This window comes from Nycticebus coucang, chromosome 18, assembly GCF_027406575.1.
Source record: "Nycticebus coucang isolate mNycCou1 chromosome 18, mNycCou1.pri, whole genome shotgun sequence".
NCBI lineage: Eukaryota > Metazoa > Chordata > Mammalia > Primates > Lorisidae > Nycticebus > Nycticebus coucang.
The window spans coordinates 63,035,923-63,060,084 of NC_069797.1; the positions used below are offsets into that span (position 1 = coordinate 63,035,923).

General features: G+C 48.1%; 2 protein-coding genes across 2 annotated transcripts in view; one reads left to right on the forward strand and one right to left on the reverse strand.

The window, feature by feature from the left end:
- Positions 1–4,132: 4,132 nt before the first annotated feature.
- Positions 4,133–5,193, reverse strand: LOC128570469 (uncharacterized). The gene is made up of 2 exons (XM_053569666.1): positions 4,765–5,193; positions 4,133–4,531 (listed from the first exon to the last, which is right to left on the reverse strand). Exons 1-2 carry the CDS (start codon positions 5,191–5,193, stop codon positions 4,205–4,207), a joined length of 756 nt encoding a protein of 251 aa, XP_053425641.1. The 3' UTR covers positions 4,133–4,204.
- Positions 5,076–24,162, forward strand: part of MRC2 (mannose receptor C type 2) — a 56,164-nt gene continuing 37,077 nt past the window's right edge. The window contains exon 1 of the mRNA XM_053569665.1: positions 5,076–5,398. Within this exon, the coding sequence (XP_053425640.1) occupies positions 5,275–5,398 (124 nt within the window). The 5' untranslated portion in view covers positions 5,076–5,274. The remainder of the gene's footprint in view (positions 5,399–24,162) is intronic.

Genomic DNA, 24,162 nt, shown 5'->3' on the forward strand with positions numbered 1-24,162 from the left:
CTTAGAAGGTAGAGGTAATTATCTCTTAGCCCGTAGAAGATACAGGCTTGGGGTTTGGAGTCCTTTGAAAGGAACAGTGTTCTGATACAGGCCTTGGGCTGAAAGTGAGTGGATGCAAAATTAGAGGCTTTCCTGGGAAAGTAGAGCCCTTCAAGGTGTTTACAGAAGGGAAAAGCAAAAGAACCTAGGGAAAGTAGTCAGGACTTTTCTCAGGTTGTATTTTTGGTCCTAATGGAGTGGACCAGTCAAGAATGATGTGGATGTGGGAGAAATAGTTCCTCTAAGTGTGACTAACTTTTCCAGGGTTGAGTAAACTTGAAGGTAAACCTTTGAAATTTGGACCTGTCTGAATCCTAAACCTGTTTGCTCACTTCCCTCTTTAGCCCAGTCCCTTCTGTGATCCTCGGTGCTGCAGATGAGGGTGCAGCCACATGGACTTAAAAGGGTGGATTGCTGCATGCCCAGGGGCTTGCGGTACAGGAGCCAGGGAGAAGGGAGGGTGGGCTGCACTCGGGCCAGCTCTATGCTTGCCCAGACCTCTCCCCTGGCTTGGAAAGGGTGCTGGGTGGGACCAAATCCTACACACGTCTTTAGGGTCACACCCCCTTCTCTTCTAGGTAATGGCTGGCCAAGTGTTTCCTCTTTTTTAGCCTCCTGCTACCTGGCCATCCTGCATTCTCCCCTGTTTTGTGTTCTCCCTTCCTAAGTTTACAAGGTCTGACAACTAAGTTTGAGAACTTGCCACAGCACGGTACAAACGGTTCCAGAAATTTCATAACCTTGGTGTGTCAGTATCTCTGCAGCTGTGTTGTGTCAGTGTGTGGCTGTGTTTTGCTGAGTGGCATTCATTATTGCATGTTTTTGCATGCTGTTGTGAGAATGTCAGAGCTCAAATTAGACCTATGAACAAACATTAAATTTCTTATTAAATTTGGCAAGAGTGCAGTGAAATCAGGGACATGTTAGGCCAAGTTTATAGGTATAATTCCTTAAAGAAAAAAGCAGTAGGCAAATGGGTTAAATGTTTTCTGAAGGGAGAGAGAGCGTCACTGTTGAGAGGTCAGGGTGACCAGTAAGAATCAGAACTGATGAAAACATTGTAAAAATTGATGGAAACTGTGAATCAAAATTGTTGAATGACTACTAGAAGCATAGCAGACCAAATAAACATTGACAGAGAAACAGAAAAATCTGAACTGAAATTTTTGGCATGAGAAAGGTGTGTGCGATGATGGTCCCGAAGGCGCTCACGGTGCTGTCTGTACATGTTCAGCCATTACACAAGTGACTCACCTGACCTGGCCCCAGTGACTTCATTCTTTACCTGAAGATAATGGGAAATTCTAAAAGGAAGACATTTTTATGATATTCATGACATCAAGGGTAGTAACAACGAAGGCTCTGATGGCTATTCCAGAAAAAGAATTCCAAATTGCTCTCAAGAGTGGAATAAGCGCTGGCCTCAGTGCATAGCTTCCCAAAGGGAGTACTTTGAAAATGAGTGCTATTCAGCAATGAGGTATGTAGCACTTTTTCTCCGATGTTTGTGAACTTAATTGTCAGACCTCGTATGTTGTAGGCCTGGCCTGCTAAGGATGCTCTGCTCCCTTGTGCTCCTTCTGTCTGGAGAGGCTGCTGAGGGGCAGAACCAGGGGAAAGGAGACTAACGCAAGAGGAACCCTAAGCACAGTGAGTAATGACACCAAAACTTGGACCTCAAATGGCACCTGAGACTCAAAGAAGAGAAGTGACTTGCTTGAGGACTGTGAATGGCAAAGCTACCCTCCAATCCCTAGGCCTGGACTCATCCCACTGCCCCATGCTGGGCTGTTTATAGACATGCATTTATTAGCCAGCTGAAGCAAGCAGCAATTCACTTCTAATTGGATAGTTTACACTTCAGGCTGCCATTTTTGTACACTGTTAATGAGACAGATGTTCGGACAATGAGGGGAGGTTGTTTTGTCCTCTCAGGCAAAATAAAATACTCAGTGTTGCAGTCCTGATAAAACTGACCTGTGAAGACTGGGTACGATGGTTCACACCTATAATCCCAGCACTTTGGGAGGCTGAGGTGGGAGGACCACTTGAGGCCAGGACTTTGAGACAAATCTGGGCTACATAGTAAAACTCGATCTCTACAAAAAATTAAAATTAGCTGGGTGTGGTGGCAGGTGCCTATAGCCCCAGCCACTTGGGAGGCTGAGGTAGGAGAATCACTTGAGCTCAGGAATCCAAGGTTACAGGAAACCATGATCAATTGCACCCACTGCACTCCAGCCTAGGTGACAGAAGGAGACCCTGTCTAAAAAACAAGCAAACAAACTGACCTGTGAAGAAAATAGCTGCCCAGGGAAGACAGGGTGAAGGGCAGGGAATGAGGCGACACCGTGATGTCCAAACGGCAAAGGAAGGTGAGCAGGGAGGAACCACATGCCCTGACCATCTGCACTGATCAGGGGTTGTGCCATCCCATCACATCATTTAAATCTTAAGACAAGATAGAAATTGTCTCATTTACAAGAATTGTGAGCTCAGAGAGAGCTGAAGTAACTTGCTACAAGTTTCAAAGGCAGGAAATGGGGGAGCCAGGATTCTAACTGAGGTGTCTATGCTCCTGTTTTGATGAAATCGGCAGACGCCCCCCACCACCACCACCAGTGCCTGTTGCTGGCTGACAGTTGGCAAATTGTCCGAAGGAGAGTCATTTCTCACTGTCGATTCACTATAACAAATACCATCTTGGCACCCTGGACTGAATCAGAGATCTTGCTAAGTCTCCCATCACCCAGCCTGTTACCTGGCACATAATGGGCTCTCCGTAAATAGCTGTTCAACTGAGAGTCTTTCAAAGAGTAAGAAGGCTGTGGGCACAGAGGACAGTTCTGGTTGCTGGTTAGGGCTTCCTTGAAGGTCCCCACCCTCCCACAACACCCAGTACTTCTACAGACTATAACCACGTTCTATTGATCCTCAGCCTGCACAAGATCTTAAAGCAGTGAGGGACTGAGCTGGACTGTCCACATAGAATTACCCTGCTGTCCACCACAAGTTCAAGATCTAAGATAGACAGTGGCACAGGATGCGGCCTCAGACCATCAGCAGAATTACAGCGTGTAACCACTTTGTGCAGGAGCAGGAAATCTCACCTCAACAGAGACTAGAACAGGACCTTGGAGGCTTCAATTCAACCAGTGTCTGCCCCGGCTGGTGCCAACATGCTTTCATGCTCTTCACCCTTGAATGGAGTCTTCTCAGCCTGGAATATGGCAAAATTTTTTATTTCCCCCCTAAACCAAAGTCTTCCATGACTGCAACTGTGTTTGCTAATCTTTGTTTCTCCAGCAGCAGCACAAGGCTAGCAACTGCTGCTTGCTGAATGGGTGGGTTAAGAGAGGGGAACGCACTTCCCACGTACGGGGCTTGCAGTAGGTGATGCTGCAAGTGGCACGTGGCAAGTAGTGGGCCCTCTGAACTCTGCCATGCCCTGCTGACATCAGGGAGTTGGCTCCAGCCCTGCCAGTGTGGGGGGAAATGCCAAAACCTACTCAGTGGGGAAGGGGGGTGGGGTGCAGCCCTGTTTCAAAGGAAGAAGTATCTGTGTTTTGGCTGTTCAGAGAAGAAGAGAGAGATAAATCCTCAAATCCCTTGGAGATAACAGGACTGTGAGAGAAGGGAGGCCAGGAGGAGGATCTTCTGAAGCAGTCCCAGCATGGCCAGATGCATGCAAAGCACTGGGATCCCAGGACCCGCCATACCAAGAAGACATGCCTCAAGGGTAGTGAAGCAGCAGTCACCACGAGGGACCTGCCCAGCTAACCCACGGAGTGCCAAGGGCCTTTCTGGCCTGGCTGCCAAGCGTGTTTCAAGGACTAAGTGTGGCTAGTGGAACCCTTTCCAGGGGGGTGCTTGCTTTCGAGCCCCTTAACCACAGGACTATTTGCCAAGAATCTCGGCCTGGCTAAGATGGGAAGAGATAAGTGAGCATCTCCGGCCCAACACCCTCATTGCAGAGATAGGGAAATATTTGCCCAGAGCAGGAATGATAAAAAAAAATTTCAGCTTATTTCCCCCCTCCCCCCAAAAAAGTACCAAAGTGGACAGCACAGAGGACGATGAACTTTATATTACATTCATGGGGGGTTTGTTTGACTATTCTTGGTAAGAGAACATCTTTTCTTTGGACTTAGGGTCTTTAAATGTCTCAGTCTTGCTGTAAGCCCAGACAAGCAGCTTTTCCAAGGTTGCTCAGGGAAATCAGCAGTAGAGGTGGGGCTGGACTCCAGCATCCTGTCTCCCAGCCCAGTGCTCTGCGCTGCTGTGACCTGTTGCATAATACTGAATAGCAGAGAATTGTCTTCTCTTTTATGAAATTTCCATTTAGTCCTTTGCTACCGGCCAGCAGTCCAGTTGGTGGGAGTGATGATGTCGGTCTTCTGGGACATTCCCCAGGTTTCTGGATGCATCTCCAGCTTTTAGAAGTGTTACTCTCCTTTAGCGCCAGGGACACTGACACGGGGTCACACAAATGCTAAAACAAGACGTGCAAGAATTGTTTGCGCTCCGCACAGGGAACCGGGGGCCCTGCCTCCCCCTCCTCGGTCTTCGCTCTAGTGGCCAGGCGCTGGGCTCCACCCCTTCCCCTCCAGACCGCGGGAGGGGTCCCCCAGGCATGGAGGTAGGGGATGCTTAGTGGCGAAAGACCTCGGCAGAAAGAGGCGGGGTGGTGTGGGAGTGATGGTGGCCCGGGTCAGCCACACGTACTCGCCCCCGGCCGATCCAGCCTCGCAGCCGAGGTCCCACCGTGCTGTGAAGTTTGCGGAAAGTTTTGCAGTCGTCTCCCAGCCCGCGCCAGCCGGGGAGTTGTGACGCAGCGTCTGGGGCTTCTGGCTGGGACCGAGGAGAGAGGGAAGGCGAAGTGGGGAGAGAAAGCACGCACGCGGAGGCGCTCCTCGACCGGGGAGCCTTCTCTCCCGCCAGGCCCCTCTCAAGCCCGGTCCCCAGCCCCGCGCCGGCCGCGCCTCCTCCCCTCCCCTCCCACGCGGCCCGCTTCCCTTCCCCTCTGCCCCTCAAACCCTCCTCCCGGGCCCTGCGCTCCTCCCTCCGCCCGACCTGCCTCCTCCCGCCTCCTCTCTGGGAGGCATCACTTCGTCCCGACCCGGAGGAGGACGCGAGCCCCTCGTGGGCGGTCATCACAGCCCAGTGCAGAGGCTGCCACCGCGCGCCTCTCCCGTGCGCCCTTGTCCCGGCATCCGCGAGCGCCCTGCCGCGGGGATGGGGCCCGGTCGGCCGGTCCCCGCACCCTGGCCTCGTCACCTGCTGCGCTGCGCCCTACTCCTCTGGGGCCTGCACCTCGGCCGCCCCGGCGCCCCCGGGGACGCCGCCGCCGCCCTTCAGGGTAAGGCGCTGCCAACTTGGCCAACTTCGGGGGTCGAGCGCGGGGAGCGGGCCTCTCTCGACTTTCCCTGCCCCCTTCTCCAGAAGCGTGTGTGCGTGTCCGAGTGTGTGACTAGGTTTTTAAAAATCGTCTCGGCTTTGCTGAAAGCAGGGGAAGAGAGGGGAGGAGGAGCGCGCCTGGAGGTGGGGGAGGACCTGAGTGGAACCAGATGTGGCGGGCGGCGGGGGAGGGGAGCCGGGGGCTCCTTGCGGCCTCGGAGGAAGCGGGTGGGCTCCGGAGAACCCCGCGTCCGGCCCTCGCGACCCCCGGCGCCGGCCCGCCCTCGGCTGGTGGGGGACCCGCAGGGCGCGTCCGAGAAAGCCCAGCCTGGGCCAGGAGTGTCGGGCCGGTGTTCTCGCTCTGCCCCGGGACTGAAGCCGTATTATGGTTTCCGGCCGGCGGTGAGGGGTCGTTCGCCCTCCCCGGCCCCTCGGGCGTGTTTGTTTTCTTTTCCACACGAAGTCTTCAAGGACGACTTGTGGCGCGCGGTATCCGCACCGCGGCAACGGGGCTCTGTGAGGCAGTTTTATGCCACCAGGACGCAACGACAAGCTGGACGCCGCGTGTGCGTGTGTGAGAGGGAGGGAGGAAGTGGGCAGCTCTGGCGGACCTCCAGAGTGGACAGATCCTGAGCGGCAAAAGAGATGCTAAAGATGCAAAAACCCGACCAACAGAAAACAAAAACAAACATCTCGGAAACCGTGCCCTCCCCTTCCTGCTGCTCCTTGGGGGTGGGGGGTGAGGTGCCATCGCAGACTCTGAGAGTTAAAGGGAGGCATCTGCTGGGCGCTGTCAGGAGGAAGAAGCTGGTCCCAGCTCCAAGGGGCCCTGCTCGCTCCTGCTTTGTGTTCCATGTGGGTAGGGATGAGTGAAGGGGACAGTCAGAGCAGTGTTTGCGGTGTTGTGAGAGAACTAGACAGGCCTGGGGCCTCCAGCCTGGCCAGTGCTTGCTGGGTCGGCCTGGTGTGGTGTAGGCACAAGACCCGTATCTGCCAGATGGGAGGGGTGGGGCCAGGGTGACCCACATTCACACCAAGAAGAGCCCCCCGAAGAATTGGTGACCCACCTGGAATTGAATGTTGGACAAACACGAACCAGGTAGCCACTCTGTACAGCTACCTAGCAGCTGTTCCGAGCTGTCCCCATGCCTCCCTGGACTACTGCCTGTGGCTGGCTCCTCTGAAGGACTTGGGCAGGCAGAGTGGAGGACAACGGCCATTCCAAGAGCCCCAGAACACATTGTAAAGCCAGGCCCTGGGGGAGATTCCTGGCCAGAGTGCTGACTCGGCCTTCCCTGCCCCCACCATACAACTTTTTTTTTTCTTTTCTTTGAGACAGAGTCTCACTACCTCATGTGGGGTCACAGCTCACAGCAACCTCCAACACTTGGGCTTAAGGGGTTCTCTTGCCTCAGCCTCCCAAGTAGCTGGGACTGCAGGCGCCCACCACACTCCCATGCAGCTTTTGACCCAGGGAGCTGGAAGTGCCTGGTCAGAGGCCCTGCAGGGGAGGATGGAGTGTCCCCTCTGCCCCTGACCACACCCAGAGGAAGCCCATGTCTGGGCAGGAGGTGGCTTGGTGGGGGAGGGACAGGGGTCTTCACAGCAGAAGTTGAGCAGGAAGAGGACAAAGTTGCAGCGGGTGTCTTTCCCTGTCTGGAACTGTCCCCTTGGTTCCAGTGCCTCCCTGTCAGCTTCCACTGGGCCTTCCTCTGTGAAGCCTGTTCAGAGGCTCTGGGCCAAATTTCTTGTCTGAAGAGTCCCCATCCCCTTGAACTTGATGAATTAGGTGGTCACCAGCACCAGGAACCTAATGGCCCCAGGAATGTGAGTTGGCACCACTGTGGGTAAGGCTGCCCAGGGTGCTTGTGGGCGGCTTCCTGACCACCAGGAGGGCCCGGTGCACTAAGCCCATTGGCACTACAGTGCTCTTTGTGGGGGGTGGCACGCTGCCTTCTCGGTGTGTGCTTACTTAGTCCATCATTTCTCTACCCTGGTGGAGTGACCCACAAAGCCTATCACTGGCGGGCATCCTCTTTGTTAACTGTGGTGTTTCTGCACTTTAGGAACATTCCTGTTTGCGCAGTCTTGATTCAAGTACTTGGGGGAGGAGGGAAGGTAGAGAAGAGTGTAAGATGTATCCTCAGGGCAAAGAAAATCTTGTAGGAGAAAGAAACACAAAAGATTTGACAGGGTGGGAGGCAGGACTGCACTGGTGGGTGCCTGCTTGCCCTGAGCCATACTGTACACTTTGCATGCAGATTTTCACTTCATTCTATTAATAACACACTGAGGTAGGTTTTGTTGGGCCCATTTTGCAGATGGGGAAATAGAGGCTAAGAGGCATCTGATAATTTATCTCAGGTCACACAGCTGGTAAGTGAAAGGCTGGGGCAATAGAGGCTTCATTCATATCTGGGGCCAGAGGTGTCCGAGGCTCTGCAGAGAGGCAGGAATGGGGCTCTTCTGCAGATTATATGGAAACTTCCTGGGCTGGCTGGGCTGGGGAGACGACAGAGTGAAAGAGGAAACTGGTCAGGTGCCTGGCAGGCCAAAATGGGGAAGTGATTTGCAGGCTGGCTGTGGGGAACCCGGGAACCCCTGAAGGTATCCAAGGATAGGCATGAGGTGCAGGTTGAAAAGAGGGTTGCTCCAGCACTAGGGCTCAGATCTTCCTCCTGGGAGTGAGGAGACAGGACATTTCCCTTTGGGGAGGGTCAGTCCCATCGGAAGGACAAGGAGGAGGCCTTAGGTACTTGCTGTTGCTGCTACCAGATTTCACCTAATGCCCCCACTTCTGGCCCAGCTCCTGAGTCATCGAATTCAGAGCTTTCTTACTCCTCTCTCCACCCCCTTCCCCAAAACCTGTCTTCCTTGTTCCAACCTGCTGGCCAGATGAGCTGCATTTGGTCCTGGGATCCTGCCTCCTTCTAGGTTCACCTGGGCAAGGTGAGGTGCAGGTAGGGGAAGAGGAAGACTGGGTTTTGGTCCCCAATTGTTCAAGAGAAATCTTGGCTTTCTGGTGCCACATAACACCGTGACTTGGCCAGATGAGATGATTTCAGAAGTGCCAGTTCTCCGGAAAATATTCAAGTTCACTGTTACTTTCAGCATTAAAAAGGGTTTGGCTCACACCTGTAATCCTAGCTCTCTGAGAGGTCAAGGTAGGGTGGATTGCTTGAGCTCAGAGGTTTTGAGACCAGCCTGAGCCAGAGCAAGGCTCCATCTTTACTAAAAATAAAAAAATTAGCCAGTGTGGTGGTGAGCGGCTATAGTCCTACCTACTCAGGAAACTAAGATGGGAGGATCATCTGGGCCTAGGAGTTTGAGGCTGCAGTGAGCTATGACAATGCTGCACTCTATCTAGCCTGAGACCTGTCTCAGAGTGAGACCCTGTCTCAAAAAACGGGAGTCGGAGGTAGGATCTTGAACCATGCACCCTTGGCTCTGTGTGCTGGGCCTGTACTACTGCCATGCTGGCAGCAGCCTTTTTGCATCTCCCAGTTCTCTGAGAGGTCACCACATTCCATATCCTGGGAGCAGACAGATTAGAGATGTTAAGGGGCTTTCTGAGGACCAGACAACACACACTAGACAGTGGAAAAGTGACTTGAATCCAGGTGTGGCTACAGAGCCAGAATACCCCAGTACCAGGCCATACTGAGTCTCTGTCACATGAAGCACGTGAAAGCGTGTTAGGAAAAGCTGGAAAATTCTACTTTATGGGTTTTCCCCTTAGCTCCAAGTCCTCTAGGACACCCTCTCCACGTATCCTCCAGAGAGGAATTCTGAGGAGGAGGGGGGAGTAAGCATCCCTCTGTCACACTCCAGCAGTCTAGGCCCTGGCTTTGCCATGTCCCTGAGGGCCCAGGACGCAGGGCCACACCACCCTCAGTGTCCTTGGATCTTGGAGGTGTTCCCTCCAAGGTGCCCCTACCCAACAAGTGAGTGACACAAGATGCCCCAGTCTTGCACCCCAGCATCCCCCAGGGTCAGGGATTCACATGGTCCTTCATTTATTCACCCACTCAGTGGATGTCTGCTGAGCCCCCACAGTACTGAGAGCAGAGATGACTGGGGGTCCCCGGGCTTGGAGGGTCTGGCTGTGCTGACTGTGTCTTCCTGTTTAGTCCTTCGTGAGGTGGGGAGGGGCTGCTTTCTCATGACTGGTCCTGTAAATCTGGGTGGGGTGGGCTGTTGGAGGGGTGACGCAGCTCTTGGAACTCACCCTGCACATCCTCAGCCAGGGCTTGTGTCAGTAAATAGCAGGCTGGGTAAAAGCTACATAGTGGCATCTGTGGTCCCCAGGCCCTGCTGGAGCCATCTCCAGCCCCTTAGGAAACAGATTATGTTGACTTCACCCCCAGACTGCTCACTGTGGCCCCATGTGGAACTCTGGGGACCTTCTCTGCCCCTCCCAGCCCACTTGGCTGGGCCCTGCTCTCTGCTTACCTCACCCTGCCCTCCCCTGATTTCACTGCTAGTGCACTCTGCCCTGCACAGTTCTGGCTTAGCTGCTAGAAGAAGCCTATGAAACTTTAGCTGCTTCCTAGGTCCCAGCCGCTAGGCCCCCACTCTGTCATCCTCCTGAGCCCTCCCACCTCCAGGCCTTTGCCCACTGGAGAGCATACCCTCCCTCCCCTCCTCTACCCTGTCTACCAATTACCATTCCTTTAAGGCTCCAGGATCCTGAGAAGGACACTGAGTTGGCCTGGTCACTGCCTCTCAGGCTTGCCTGGGCTGAAGGGGGTCAAGCATGCAGACATCTCCCACAGTGATAAACTCCAGACCCATTCCCGGTCTGCTGGGGTAAGAGCACAGAATTTTTAACCCTAGGCCACAAGGTGGTCTAGCCTGACTCTTTTTATTTCCTTCTTAAAGGTCCCAAGAAGGACATGTATAAGGAAAAACTACAGCCAGAGTTCCCCAGCCTTCTCTGACAACCTCAGGAGGTCAGGAGGGTGGTCATTACAAGCTCAGCAGGTCTCCTCTCTGTGGGCTGAGATAGAAACACTTCCTCCTCCAAATCCTCTACAAATGTACATAGGGATGGCATCAATGGGACCAGGATTAATGCCACTCGACAGCCAAGTGACCTCAGGCAGAGAGGCTGAAGTGTCTTCATATATAAGATGGAAAAAATTAAGTCCCCCCTCGTAGGGGTATTGTCGTGTTTACATGTGAATGAATGAGTGTTTGAGTTACATGCCTGGCACACTACTGGGCACAGAGTTGTTTCTTAGCAAATAATACTAGATCATTGCTATTTTTATTAAGAAAACGTGAATATGAAGGGACCCAAATATGATAAAGCACAGCCCTCAATATACTGAGTCCCAACTACCACGGCTTTCTTTTTTTATTGAAGCAGATCTAAGCCCATTCCTTCCTGGTGACACTTCGCTAAGTGCCCAAAAGTACTCCTACATTTTTTTCCCCCTGAAAGTAAAGAAAAAAAATCCCATTCTCATTTGTCCTAACCCCTCAAGCCTCTCAATGTACCACCACCCTTCATCCTCCTTCCTCTTTATTGTTAAATTCTCTATTTAACCTTCACTTAGGGTAGACGAGGAGCTTCCTTCTCTGAACTCAGAGCACTAAAAGCAAGAAAGTCCCAAGCAGACCAGGAAGGTTGGGCATAGCCCCTCCTCAGCTTGTATCAGCTGCCGTGAGCTGCCCAAGGTCCGTAATAATTAGGGTCCCTAATTACTGGATGCTACTGATAGCTTCAACTGTGATAATGCAACACTCAGTGGAAAACATTCAAGTCCTACAGAAGTCAAATGTAAAAAACGCAGAGTCCTTGGCCAACCCACCCCTACCAGTAGCCACAGTGCTAGTAGTCGATTCTGCTGTTACAGATTCACTGGGTAATCTTGGAAGATTAGTAATAGTTGAGTAATCTTCTGATTATTTATACTTAGGCACACACATAAATAATTCTTTTATCCAAGTAGGACCATATGTTATATTGTTCTGCAAAATAATGTTTATTTTATAATATTCTTACAGATATTTCCATAACAAGCTACAGGACTGCCTCATTCTTATAAGAGTTCAATATTCCATTGGTAGGATGTACCATGCTTTGGGTTGGGAGGAGTCTCACTCTGTCACCCTGAGTACAGTACCCTGGCAGCATCATAGCTCACAGCACACTCAAACACTTGGCTCAAGCGATCCTTTTGCCTCAGCCTCCCAAGTAACTGGGACTACAGGTGCCTGCCACTACCCCTAGCTCTTTTTAGTAGAGACAGGCTCTTACTCTTGTTCAGGCTAGTCTGGAACTATGGAGCTCAAGCAATCCACCCTCGTAGCTAACACCCACCGTAGTAGCCTCCCAGAGTGCTAGGATACAGCTTTGAGCCACCGCGCCTAGCCAGGATGTACTGTGCTTTAAAAACAAAGCAAAATAGGGCGGCGCCTGTGGCTCAGTTGGTAAGGCGCCGGCCCAAAAAATAGCCAGGCGTTGTGGCGGGCGCCTGTAGTCCCAGCTACTCGGGAGGCTGAGGCAAGAGAATGGCTTAAGCCCAGGAGTTGGAGGTTGCTGTGAGCTGTGTGATGCCATGGCACTATACTGAGGGCCATAAAGTGAGACTCTGTCTCTAAAAAATAAAAATAAAAAAAAAAAAAGCAAAATAAGACACAACTGCTTCCCTGTGATGGACACTTTTGGAAAACCCCCTCTGACCCTGACCTTGGTGACGCACTTTGCATCCACCATCTCCAGACTGTCTTTCCTTGCATCCTCAGTCCAGAGCTGGCATTGCTGGCACAATTGTGTTCCTAGGAGGAGCTTTAATAAGTCTAAACTTTCTGAAATTTACAATCCGAGGCCTTCCATGGTCAGATACTGACCCACTGTGTGAAACAAACTGAGCAATTTGCCGCTGCCACAGATGCTTTGAGCCCTGGCCGACAAAGGCTCTGCGTGGGCTTTTCTCCTGGCCAGTAGCGCCAGCTTCCTGGGATCTGTCCCTGAGTCCTAGATTATACCTGAGGACTTGAGGCCTGGCTCACACTTGAGGCCTTGCAGTTACCCTCAGAGGAAAGGAGACTTTGTCTCCAGAGCTCTAGTGCCTTATCTCCACACCCTCTGCAGGACCACTTCTTCCCTTCCTAGACAAGAAGCACTTCCCAGGCAGGGCCTTCTCACCCTTACACAGATTCCAGCATGGTGCCTCTGACATGGTAGAATTTAGTATTCTTTATTTATTTTATTTTATTTATTTATTTTTGAGACAGAGTCTCACTATGTTGCCCTTGGTAGAGTGCTGTAGTATCACAGCTCACAGCAACCTCAAACTCTTAGGCTTAAGGGATTCTTTTGCCTCAGCCTCCCAAGTAGCTGAGACTACAGGCACCCACCACAACACCCGGTTATTTTTTGTTGCAGTTGTCATTGTTGTTTAGCAGGCCCAGGCTGGGTTCAAACTCGCCAGCCTTGGTGTACGTGGCTGGCCCCCTAACCAGTGTGCTATGGGCACCAAGCCTTATTTTATTTTTTTTGAGACAGAGTTTCAAGGTATCCCCCTGGGCAAAGTGCTGTGGTGTCATAGCTCACAGCAACTTCCAACTCTTGGGCTCAAGTGATGCTCTTGCCTCAATTTTTTTGTTTTTATCAAAGACGGGGGTCTTGCTTTTGCTCAGGCTGGTCTCGAACTTGTGATCTCAAGCAATCCACCTGCCTTGGCCTCCCAGAGTGCTAGGATTACAGGTGTGAGCCATGGAGCCTGGCCACGTTTAGTTTTCTTTAGTGAATGTTTTCTGAAATGAAACAAACAAAAAAACAAAACAGAAAGTAAGTGGACAAGTGTTTGTTTTTATTTTCTTTCTCAAGCCCTAGAAACGTGCCAGGCCTGGTGCTTGGTGCTGAGGATACCAGTCTGAGCAAGCCAGGCGAGGTCCCTGCCTTCTGGGGCTTGCATTTTAAAAGTTCCCCCCCGCCACCTAAAGGGACATAAGTAGACTCAAGTGTTCCCTAATTTCATTTTTAGGTGCAATAAATTTTCCAAGATCTTAAAAAAAAAAAATAGAAAGCCAGTTAGGAGAGTTACCCTCCCAAAGTTTTAGCTATGTCACAATCCTGAAAAACATTTGGTATTGAACTAAAATAAACTGAAAAATGTCCAAGGGACTAGAATAAATTCCAGAAGTAGATTTAAACAGTAATAAGAACTTAATGTGAGACACACCAGAAATAACACACAAATAGGAAACGGAATCTTTACTTTTAATGTTACGGGGCCAACTGGATTACAATTAAAAACCTTACTTTCAGTGGATGGCTGATCGTACATGGGGAAATTCAAACAAGGTTGTCCCACAGAAAGTGCAAAGAGGACTAGAAATAAAAGAAATTAGCTTAATTTAAATACTTAATTAAACTATTAATAGTAAAAACGGGAAACTTAATTCTGGCAGAGCTGTGAGTAAGCCAGTACATCTCACTGGGGGTGCTATAAACTTCAATTTTGCAGGAGTTGATCTTTCAGATGATATGTAAGAAACTGGATATGTACAACCTCATATCTTTTGACATCATAATTCCACTTCTGGGAATTTATAACACATTAAGAAGATAATGTTCTGGGCGGTGCCTGTGGCTCGAAGGAGTGGGGCGCCAGCCCCATATGCCGGAGGTGGTAGGTTCAAACCAAGCCCTGGCCAAAAACAAAAAAAAGATAATGTTCCTAGAATTACTGTTTATAGTAGCAAAGCAAATCAAAAACTACATGATGGACAATTTACCTAAGTTTAAGTGACAAATACATGGCTAATGTCTGTAAGAAGGAACGTTCTCATGACCACCAGGTGATCTTCCAGTGTAACACACACTCGTTAACAATTAAGTGAAGGTGCCTGATCACTGACATTCATCCATTCAATCCTTCAGTTAACTGTTGTCTTATTTTTTATTTTCCTGAGTGCTGAAAACGTGCCAGTCGTGGTGTCTGTGCTGAGAATACCACTGTGAGCAAGCTAGGTGTAGTTCCTACCTCCCTGAGGCTTGTATTTTAGAATCAATCCCCCCAGAACACAAAGCAATATAAGTTGACTCATTTTTAAGTGCAATTTTAAAGTTCATTAAAAGAGAGGTGGAAGGAGTAGACGGCACTGAAATCTCAGATCCAGGAACGGGAACCTGACAGTAAAAAGAACAACTCGGCCTGGCTTAGTAGGAAGATTCAACAGGAACTAGCCTTGCAGTCAGTTTGGTCCCCAGGAAAGGAGTTTCTCGTGTAAACCCCAGGATGTTTAACCTCATTTATGAAGGACCTAAGGATGTATGAGCATTGATGGTTTGAAAAGAGGTTGGAAGCACAGTTTATAATGCAAAGACAAAAATGCGCATTGAAAGAAATGGATAAATTTAAGGAGCAGGGCAGCGCCTGTGGCTCAGTGAGTAGGGCGCCGGCTCCATATGCCGAGGGTGGTGGGTTCAAACCCAGCCCCGGCCAAACTGCAACAACAAAAAAATAGCCGGGCATGTGGCGGGCGCCTATAGTCCCAGCTACTCAGGAGGCTGAGGCAAGAGAATCACATAAGCCTAAGAGCTGGAGGTTGCTGTGAGCCGTGTGATGCCACGGCACTCTACCGAGGGCAGTAAAGTGAGACTCTGTCTCTACAAAAAAAAAATTTAAGGAGCAGACACACAATGAAATGCAATGCAGTAGTGAATGAATGAACCTCAGCTACATGCAACAGGATAGGTGAATATGAGGGACATAATATTGAGTGGGAAATAAAATTCCCAGAGGACAAATATGGTATGGTACTCTTATGCAAACTTCTGGAAAAGTTGAAAAAAAAATACAGTGAGCCCCATATAGCCTTCGCCTGGAAGCATCAACAGTTGACATTTTGCCACATTTACTTGGCCTTCCTCTGTGTGTGTGTGTGTGTGTGTTGTGGTTTGATCGATGAAGCTTCAAGAGTAATTATAGATAAGACATTTCACACCTAAATACTTCAACACGTATGGCAAAACCAAAGACTTCCTGCATAACCATAATACCATAATCACACCCCAATATTTTTTTCTAATATGCTGTCTATATTTGGATTTCTCCAGTTGTCCCAACAGTGTCTTTTTTAGCTGTTTTAAAATCCACAATTCAATTAGGTGTTAAATCTCATTAATCTCATTTACTGTAGATTGCCTTTTTGTTTTTCATGGCATTTTTGTTTTTCATGGCATTGCATCTTTAAGGGCACCAGGCCACTTGTTTTGTAAAATGTCTCACAATCTAAATTTGTCTGATTGTTACTTATTACTGAGTTCATGGTAAACATTTCTGGAAAGGAAACTTTGTAGTTGATTGATGCTGTGTCCTTCCCATTCTATCCCGTTAGAGTCAGTCTCTTCCCTTATTCACAATTCTAACTTTGATCACTTGGTTCAGCTGATGTCTACCTGATCTCTCCACTGAAAAGGCACCTTTCCCACTTTGCACTTATTAGATAATCTAAGGAATTTAAACTGTATTCTTAAAAAAGCAAAGTTGTTCATAGCATCACTATTCACAATAGCCAAAAAACTACAAACTAGCCTCAAACTGAAAACTACCCAATGGCCATCAGCAATAGAATGGATGGCTTGTGGTAGCTTCACACAATTGAATGTTATAAAGCAATGAGAATGATTAATCTAAGCTGGCTGCAGTGGCTCATGCCTGTAATCCCGGCACTCTGGGAGGCCAAGGTGGGCAGACGGCTTGAGCTCACCAGTTCAAGACCAGCCTGAGCAAGAGCAAGACCCCATCTTTAAAAATTAGGCAGGTGTTGTGGCAGGTGCCTGTAGTCTCAGCTACTCAGGAGGCTGAGGCAAGAGGATCGCTTGAGCCCAGCTTGAGGTTGCTGTGAGCTATGACGCCACAACAGTCTTTTGTAAGACTCTGTCTCAAAAAAAAGAGAGAATGATCATTCTGCAGCTACACACCACAATATGGATGAAGCTCACAGATATATTGAGCCAGATGCCAGTCTAAACCATATGACTCCATCTATATAAAATACAAAAAAATAGACAAAGCTAATCTGTGCTGTTTGCACCCAGGGAAGTGGTCACCCTTAGTGGAACAAGGGTACCTTTAGTGACCAGAGAAGGTCCCTAATAAAAATTGTTTTGTTTCAAGTTAATTTGATGGTGCAAAGAATAAGGTTACAATGTTTGCATTTGTTAAATGGAGTCCCTCTTATAATTAAATGTGTCCCGCCCACAAGAGGTGTGCCATATACCCTAATACTGTTCCCATTAACTGGGAGCTCACCCATCCCCTTCCCTCCTCTCCTCTCCCCACTCCCTTATTCGCCCCCCCACCCCCACCTTGAATGATTGAGTTTTTCTCTTATGTGGGCGTGTGTTAGATTGTCTACTGGCTTCATATTAACAGTGAGTACTCTGGATTCTTATTTTTTGGGGTTTTTTTGTTTTGTTTTGTTTCGAGACAGAGTCTCACTTTGTCACCCTTGGCAGAGTGCTTTGGTCAGAGCTCACAGAAACCTCTAACTGTTGGACTCAAGCAATTCTCTTGCCTCAGCCTCCCAAGTAGGTGGGACTACAGGTGCCTGCCACAACACCTGGCTATTTTTTAGAGATGAGGTCTCACTCTGGCTAAGGCTGGTCTTGAACCTGTGAGCTCAGGCAATCCACCCACCTCAGCCTCCCAGACTGCTAGGATTACAGGTGTGAGCCACAGCACCTGGCCATCTTGCTCCTCCATTCCTGTGACACTTTATTAAGAAAAATATGTCTCAGCTCCATCCAAGTTAATACAAATATGTAAAGTCTCCATCTTTTTTTATGGCTCCAAATTATTATTATTTTTTTTTTTTGAGACAGAGTCTCACTATGTTGCCCTTGGTAGAGTGCTGTGGCACCGCAGCAGCTCACAGCAACCTTGAACTCTTGGGCTCAAGTGATTCGCTTGCCTCAGCCTCCCTTATAGCTGGGACTACAGGCGCCTGCCACAGTGCCCAGCTATATTTTTGTTTGTTTGGTTTGCAGGCTGGGGCAGGGTTAGAACCCATCAGCCCCAGTGTAGGTGACTGGCACCCTAACTGCTAAGCCTCCAAATTAATTTTTTTTTTTTTTTGAGACAGAGTCTCACTTTATCACCCTCAGTAGAGTGCCATGGCTACAGCTCACAGCAACCTCAAACTCTTGAACTTAAGAGATTCTCTTGCCTCAGCCTCCCAAGTAGCTGGGACTATAGGCACCAACCACAACGCCCGGCTATTTTTTGGTCACAGTTGTCGTTGTTTAGCAGGCTCAGGCCAGGTTCGAACCCACCAGCCTCAGTGTATGTGGCTGGCGCCCTACTCACTGAGCTACAGGCGCTGAGCCCAAATTAAATTTTTAAAGAGGTATCTGTAGTGAACATGGCAACTAGCTCTTATAAAACAATGAGAAAAATCTCCAATAGTTTTAAGGCATCTAAGATTTTTTACAAATAAGACTGTAAGAAACATGAATAGAGTTCACAAACGGAATACAACATCTAATAAATCTAGGAAAAATGTTTACAATCACAAGCAGTTAAAAAAAACCCATACCTCTCACCTCTCCCAACAAAGACTGATGTAACAACATGTTCCATATAACATTATAATTAGGAAGTTCTACTTGCATGTTAAAATAATAGCTATGGAATGATTAAATGAAATGTGATATATTGAGGAATGGTATACAGCCATTAAAATGGTTTTTACAAATACAAAGACACAGAAAAAAATCTTTCTTTTTCTTTTTTTTTTTTTTGAGACAGAGCCTCAAGCTGTCGCCCTGGGTAGAGTGCTGTGGCATCAAATCTCACAGCACCCTCCAACCCTGGGCTCAAGCTATTTTCCTGCCTCTGCCTCCCAAGTATCTTGGAGTACAGGCGCCTGCCACAACGTCTGGCTGTTTTTTGGTTGCAGTCGTCATTGTTGTTTGGCGGCCAGGGCTGGATTCGAACCTGCCAGCTCAGGTGTATGTGGCTGGTGCCTTAGCGGCTTGAGCCACAGGCGCCAAGCCAAAATCTTTTTTTTTTTTTCTTCTTCTTTTTTTTTTGAGACAGTCTCAGTCTGTTGCCAGGGCTAGAGTGCCCTGGCATCTGTCTAGTTTACAGCAACCTTAAACTCCTGGGCTCATCAACCCTCCTGCCTCAGCCTCCCTAGTACCTCACTAGAAGGCCAGCTAATTTTTCTATGTTTCTTTTCTTTCTTTCTTTTTTTTTCTTTTCTTTTTTTTGGAGACAGAGCCTCAAGCTGTCACCCTGGGTAGAATGCCATGGCATCACAGCTGACCGCAATCTCCAACTCTTGGGCTCAAGCAATTCTCCTGCCTCCGCCTCCCAAGTAGCTGGAATCACAGGCGCCCGCCACAACACCTAACTATTTTTTGGTTGCAGCCGTGTTTGGCGGCCTGGGCTGAATTGGAACCTGCCAGCTCGGGTGTATATGGCTGGCGCCTTAGCCACTTGAGCCACAGGCGCCTCTATTTTCAGTAGAGAAAATCTCCTCTTGCTCAGGTTAGTCTCCAACTGCTGAGCTCTAGCAGTCCTCCCACCTCTACTTCCCAGAGTGCTAGGATTACAGCCGTGAACTATGCAGCTACCCAGAAAAATCTTTTTGCTGAAATAGTAAATATAGAAACAGGATTTGGAAACATCTTGGTGTGACTGTGACTGTGTGCGTGTGTATGTATGTATGTATGTGTGTGTATATACATAATTTATATTATAGGTACAAAGGTAAAATTTATAGAAAAATCACACCAAAGTGTGGGTGGATCACACCTCCAATCCCAATTTGGGAGGCCGAGGCAGGAGGATGAGGTTAAGAGTTTGAAACCAGCCTGGGCAAGATGGTACAAACCTGTCTCTCCAAAAAAGGTAAACAAAATAAACCAACATTTAACAGAGGCTATCTTATATGCTATGCCATATTTTGTATTAGATATTTTTAACAGGGTCAATTGCAAATGAAGTTATTTTCTTTAAACATGTCTGTATTTTGAGTGCTGGAGCAGCACCCAGCATCCTTCGCCAGTGCAGTCACGTGATCTGAGCCACAGCCCTGTCCCTCCGGTTATAGGCTGTGCAACTGGGCCAAGGCTGCAGCACGTGACTTCAGGGAGCCAATCAGAGCCTTCCCTGTCTTGATTTTGTTCCGCAGAGCGCCCGCGCCCCTTTACGGCTTCAGCAGTGGAGGCGGGCGAGGGAGCTTCCCCGCTTGCAGTCCGAGGGTCAGCCTCAGGCTGTGGCTCAGAGGCACTGGAGGGGCTCACCAGTGAGAGCTGGTTTTTTGACAGCTCCCAGCTGTCGTGTTGCGGGAAGGGGCACGGATGGAGCGCTCAAACCCTGCAGGCACATTTGTCTTTGGGAACAGCAGGGCACAAAATCCTACGAACCAGAAGACCCAAATGCAAATCAGAAAGGTGCCATTAAGTTAGAGATTAGCTTTTAGAAGGCTCCCTTCTTTTTAAAAACTTAATAACTTTTCTTTATAACGTTGTTTGTGCACCCAATCAGACGTGGAGACCACGTTAACATTTACAGAGCACGTCTAGTCTGCCACGGTAGGATTAGGTGATTCCGGGTATCACATATTTTAAATCTCCACATTCCACCATTTCACAGGTAAGGAGATTTCAGCCTCAGAGGCTGAGAGCCAGGATCACATAGTAATAGAGAGAAAGGACGCAATCCAGGTTATGATTTCCTGCATGGTCCTCTATAAATATTAATTATAACAAAATGAATGAACATTTGTGAACCCACTACTTAATCCAGAACAAAGAACATTATAATACTTACATCTCCTCTGTCTCCCTTTTCCCTTCCACCCAATATTATCCTGAATTTTGTGTTTATCCATTCCTTGCTTTTAAAATTTTAATTCTTGGAGTGTAATGCAAATAGAGAAACGTGTGCAAACCACAAATGTTGAGTTCGATGAATTTTCACAAACTGAGCACACCTGGCTCACCAACGCAGAGATCTGGAAAATAACATTATCAGTATTCCAAATGCTTGTAAACATTTTCCATAGGTGTATTAGCTATCGGTGTTTTCTTTCTGTTCCTTTCCATTATAGTTTTAGTTCCTTAGAATTATCATGATCTCTGTTTTTCTCATTGGGTCATATGAGCTTCTGGCTATGTTTGTTACAAATAGTAAAGCCTCTGTAAGTTGACCACCCAAGGGGCTGTGACGAACTAGAGAAGAAGTGTGACAACATAGAGAAGTGGTCAACATGAGGAACTAGACTTGATGCGTACATGTGGTGCTTATCTGGTCTATGAAAACTAGGTCAACTTAAGGAGGTGATCGATGTAGGGAGGTGGTCGACTATGGAAATGTTATTGTATTTTTCCCCTGTGTGGTGTTCTTTAAAAAAATTTATTTAGGAAATACCTTTTTTATCACCACACCCACTCCCCACCAATTGGCCTTTTTGGTAAAGTTTATGAAGTGCTTTGGGTCGGACTGGTTTCTGCCCTTCATGGGAGCACTCATGTACACCCCCATACCTAGTCCTACCTTTTCTTTTCTTTTTTTCTTTTTTTTGAGACAGAGTCTCACTATTTCACCCTCGGTAGAGTGCGATGGCGTCACAGCTCACAGCAACCTCAAACTCTTGGGCTTTAGCGATCCTCTTGCCTCAGCCTCCTGAGTAGCTGGGACTACAGGCACCTGCCACAACGCCCAGCTATTATTTTATTGCAGTTGTCATTGTTGTTTAGCAAAACTGGGCCAAACCTGCCAGCCCTAATGTATGTGGCCGGTGCCCTAACCACTGAGCTACGGGCACTGAGCCAGCCCTACCTTTTGTGTTTGACTAATTCTCTTTCCTCTCTAGGCCTTTGGCAGCACATCTTAACCTGTGCCTAACTGCAGTTAGCCAACTTGAATGAGGCTGTGAAAAGACCAAAACAAAAAACACCTGCAAAATATTTATGTATATTTTTCAAGATAAGAATATATTTTGTGATTGTAAAAATGATGCCTATTCATAATATACAATTCAAATTATATAAAAAGTTACCAAAAAGAAAGTTACCCAAAATTTCACCACTAAGAAATAACCACTCTTAACATTTTGGACAATATTCTCTCAGATCCCCTCTCCCCTCATTCTTTCACTCCCTGTCTAAAACTTTACAGAGCTGTTTTCATGTTGTTTTGTAATGTTCTGTCATTTGGCGACGTGTCATCAACGTATTTCTATTAGCACCTCTGCTGGCTATGGCAGATTCTGTTGTGTGGGTGGGTGTACTATAACTCATCCCCTGTTGGACATTGAACTCATTTCTGATTATTGCTGTTAACAAACAAGCATCATTGTATGCGTCTTGGCACACGGGACCCCTTGCTCCGATTTGATGACTGCTGGGGATCCTAACTCAGGATGGAAATGTGGCTTTTCCTGCATCAGCTTAACACCTCTGAATTCACTCAGCTTCTTTGCTGTCAGGAGTGTCCGCTCCTTGGCACCAGGATTGGGTGGTTGGTCTCACCCATCTGTGGCTTCTCAGGGGCATCTCTTATGGTTTACTCTTTCACTCCTCTTTTCCAGATGTTCTGGGTTTAGTGCAGAACTCTGCACAAAAGAGTTGAGGTCATGTAGGGTTAGGTTTGAAACAAGGGACAGACACACACATATGTTTAATATTTTTTAATTACCAAGCATGTTAATTGTACAAAACACAAAGAGAAGAAAATAAAAATCAGCAGCTCACCACTGTTAACACATAGGTATGTACAGTCTTTCTGGAACTCTGGGGTGCCTCTGCGTTGCCTGGGACTCTTGTTTACAATTCAAATACTCTCTCACCCCATAACCTGTCTATAGCAACAGTAGGTGTGCTATAGAGCCTGGGCATCTGCACTATAAACTTCAGACACCTAAGTTTAAGAACAAGTACACAAAATATTTTCCCAGACATTACTTGATTTTAAAGAAAATAAAAAAAAAAGCAAGGTCATATTGTACATTCAGTTTGGCTTGTTAAAAAATACCAACAATAGGGCTCAGCACCTATAGCTCAGTGGTTAGGGCGCCAGCCACACACAGCGAGGCTGGTGAGCTCAAATCCGGCCAGGGCCTGCTAAACATAACAACAACTACAACAAAAATATAGCTGGGTGTTGTGGTGGGTGCCTGTAGTCCGAGCTGCTGGGGAGGCTGAGGCAGGAGAATCACTTGGGCCCAAGAGTTTGAGATTGCTGTGAGCTATGACGCCATAGCACTCTACAGAGGACAACAAACTGAATCTCTGTCTTAAAAAAAGAAAAAAGAAAAATTAGGCTTGGCACCGTAGCAGTGTTTACCGCACCAGCCTCATACACTGAGGCTGGCGGGTTCCAGCCCAGCCCAAGCCTGCTAAACAACAGTAACAACTGCAACAAGAAAATAGCTGGGCATTGTGGCTGGGCGCCTGTAGTCCCAGCTTCTCAGGAGGCTGAGGCAAGAGAATCCCTTAAGCCCAAGAGTTTGAGGTTGTGAGCTGTGACGCCATGGCTCTCTACCGAGGGTGACATAAACTCTGTCTCAAAAAAAAAAAAAAAATCAACAATAGGATATGATTCAATCTGTGTCTAAGTACACTTTACATATTAATTTCTGTTGTCTGCATAATATTCCACTAGATGAATGTATTTCAGTTACTCGGTCAACACCACATTGTTGGACATTAGTTCCCCCTCCCAAAGTCGTTGGTATTATAAATAACACTATGTGGCTAAATCTTTCTATGCATTCTTAATTAGTTCCTTAAGTTAAATCCCTGAGATGTGAGTCTAGAAGGCTTTTAATAAAAGCTGCCAAATTCTCCTGCAAAAAGTGTTGCCCCAATGGGGCAGCTCCTCCTGTGAGCTCCTTTTGCTTGGGGTGCAGTAAGTCCAGGCCTTCCATCCCAGATCTCAGCCAGGCCTGCCAGCCACCCAGGGGGCAGCACTGGTGTGATTCCTGGCTCTTGCTAAGCGCTCAGTAATAAACCTGCGCAGTGGACATGAGTGTTTTCTCCTCCAACCAGATGAGGACACTGAAGGACGGAGGGGGTCAAATGATTTGGTCAAGAGCAGGAATTCAAACCCAGCCTTGGATCCAAAGCCTAAGCTTTCTTACCCACACCACTGATTTTTATTTATTTTTTTTTTTTAGAGACAGAGCCTCAAGCTGTCACCCTGGGTAGGGTGCTGTGGCATCACAGCTCACAGCAACCTCCAACTCCTGGGCTCAAGCAATTCTCCTGCCTCAGCCTCCCAAGTAGCTGGAACTACAGGCACCCGCCACAACGCCCGGCTATTTTTTGGTTGCAGCCGTCATTGTTGTTTGGCTGTTCTGGGCTGGATTTGAACCCGCCAGCTCAGGGTGTATGTGGCTGGAGCCTTAGCCGCTTGAGCCACAGGTGCCGAGCCTACACCACTGATTTTTAATTAACATTAGAGAGGAAGAAACAGTGCTGGTTGTGAGAGCAGTACTTCCCTTATATATGTATGGTCCCCACAATGCACCGAAGACATCAGGAAAAGGGAGTGAAAGATTGGGGAAAAATAAGTAACTTGGGGTGACCCTCACAGACATTGCTTTGGTGTATCATTGTAGGTCCCAAAATGGTGGTGGTGGGGGAATTATGAGTATGACCTTTTGGGCAAAGCAACTGAAACACAACCAATGCTTACTGAGCACTGAGTCAGATTCTATGGGAAATACAGTGAGATCTGGCTCCTTTGAAGA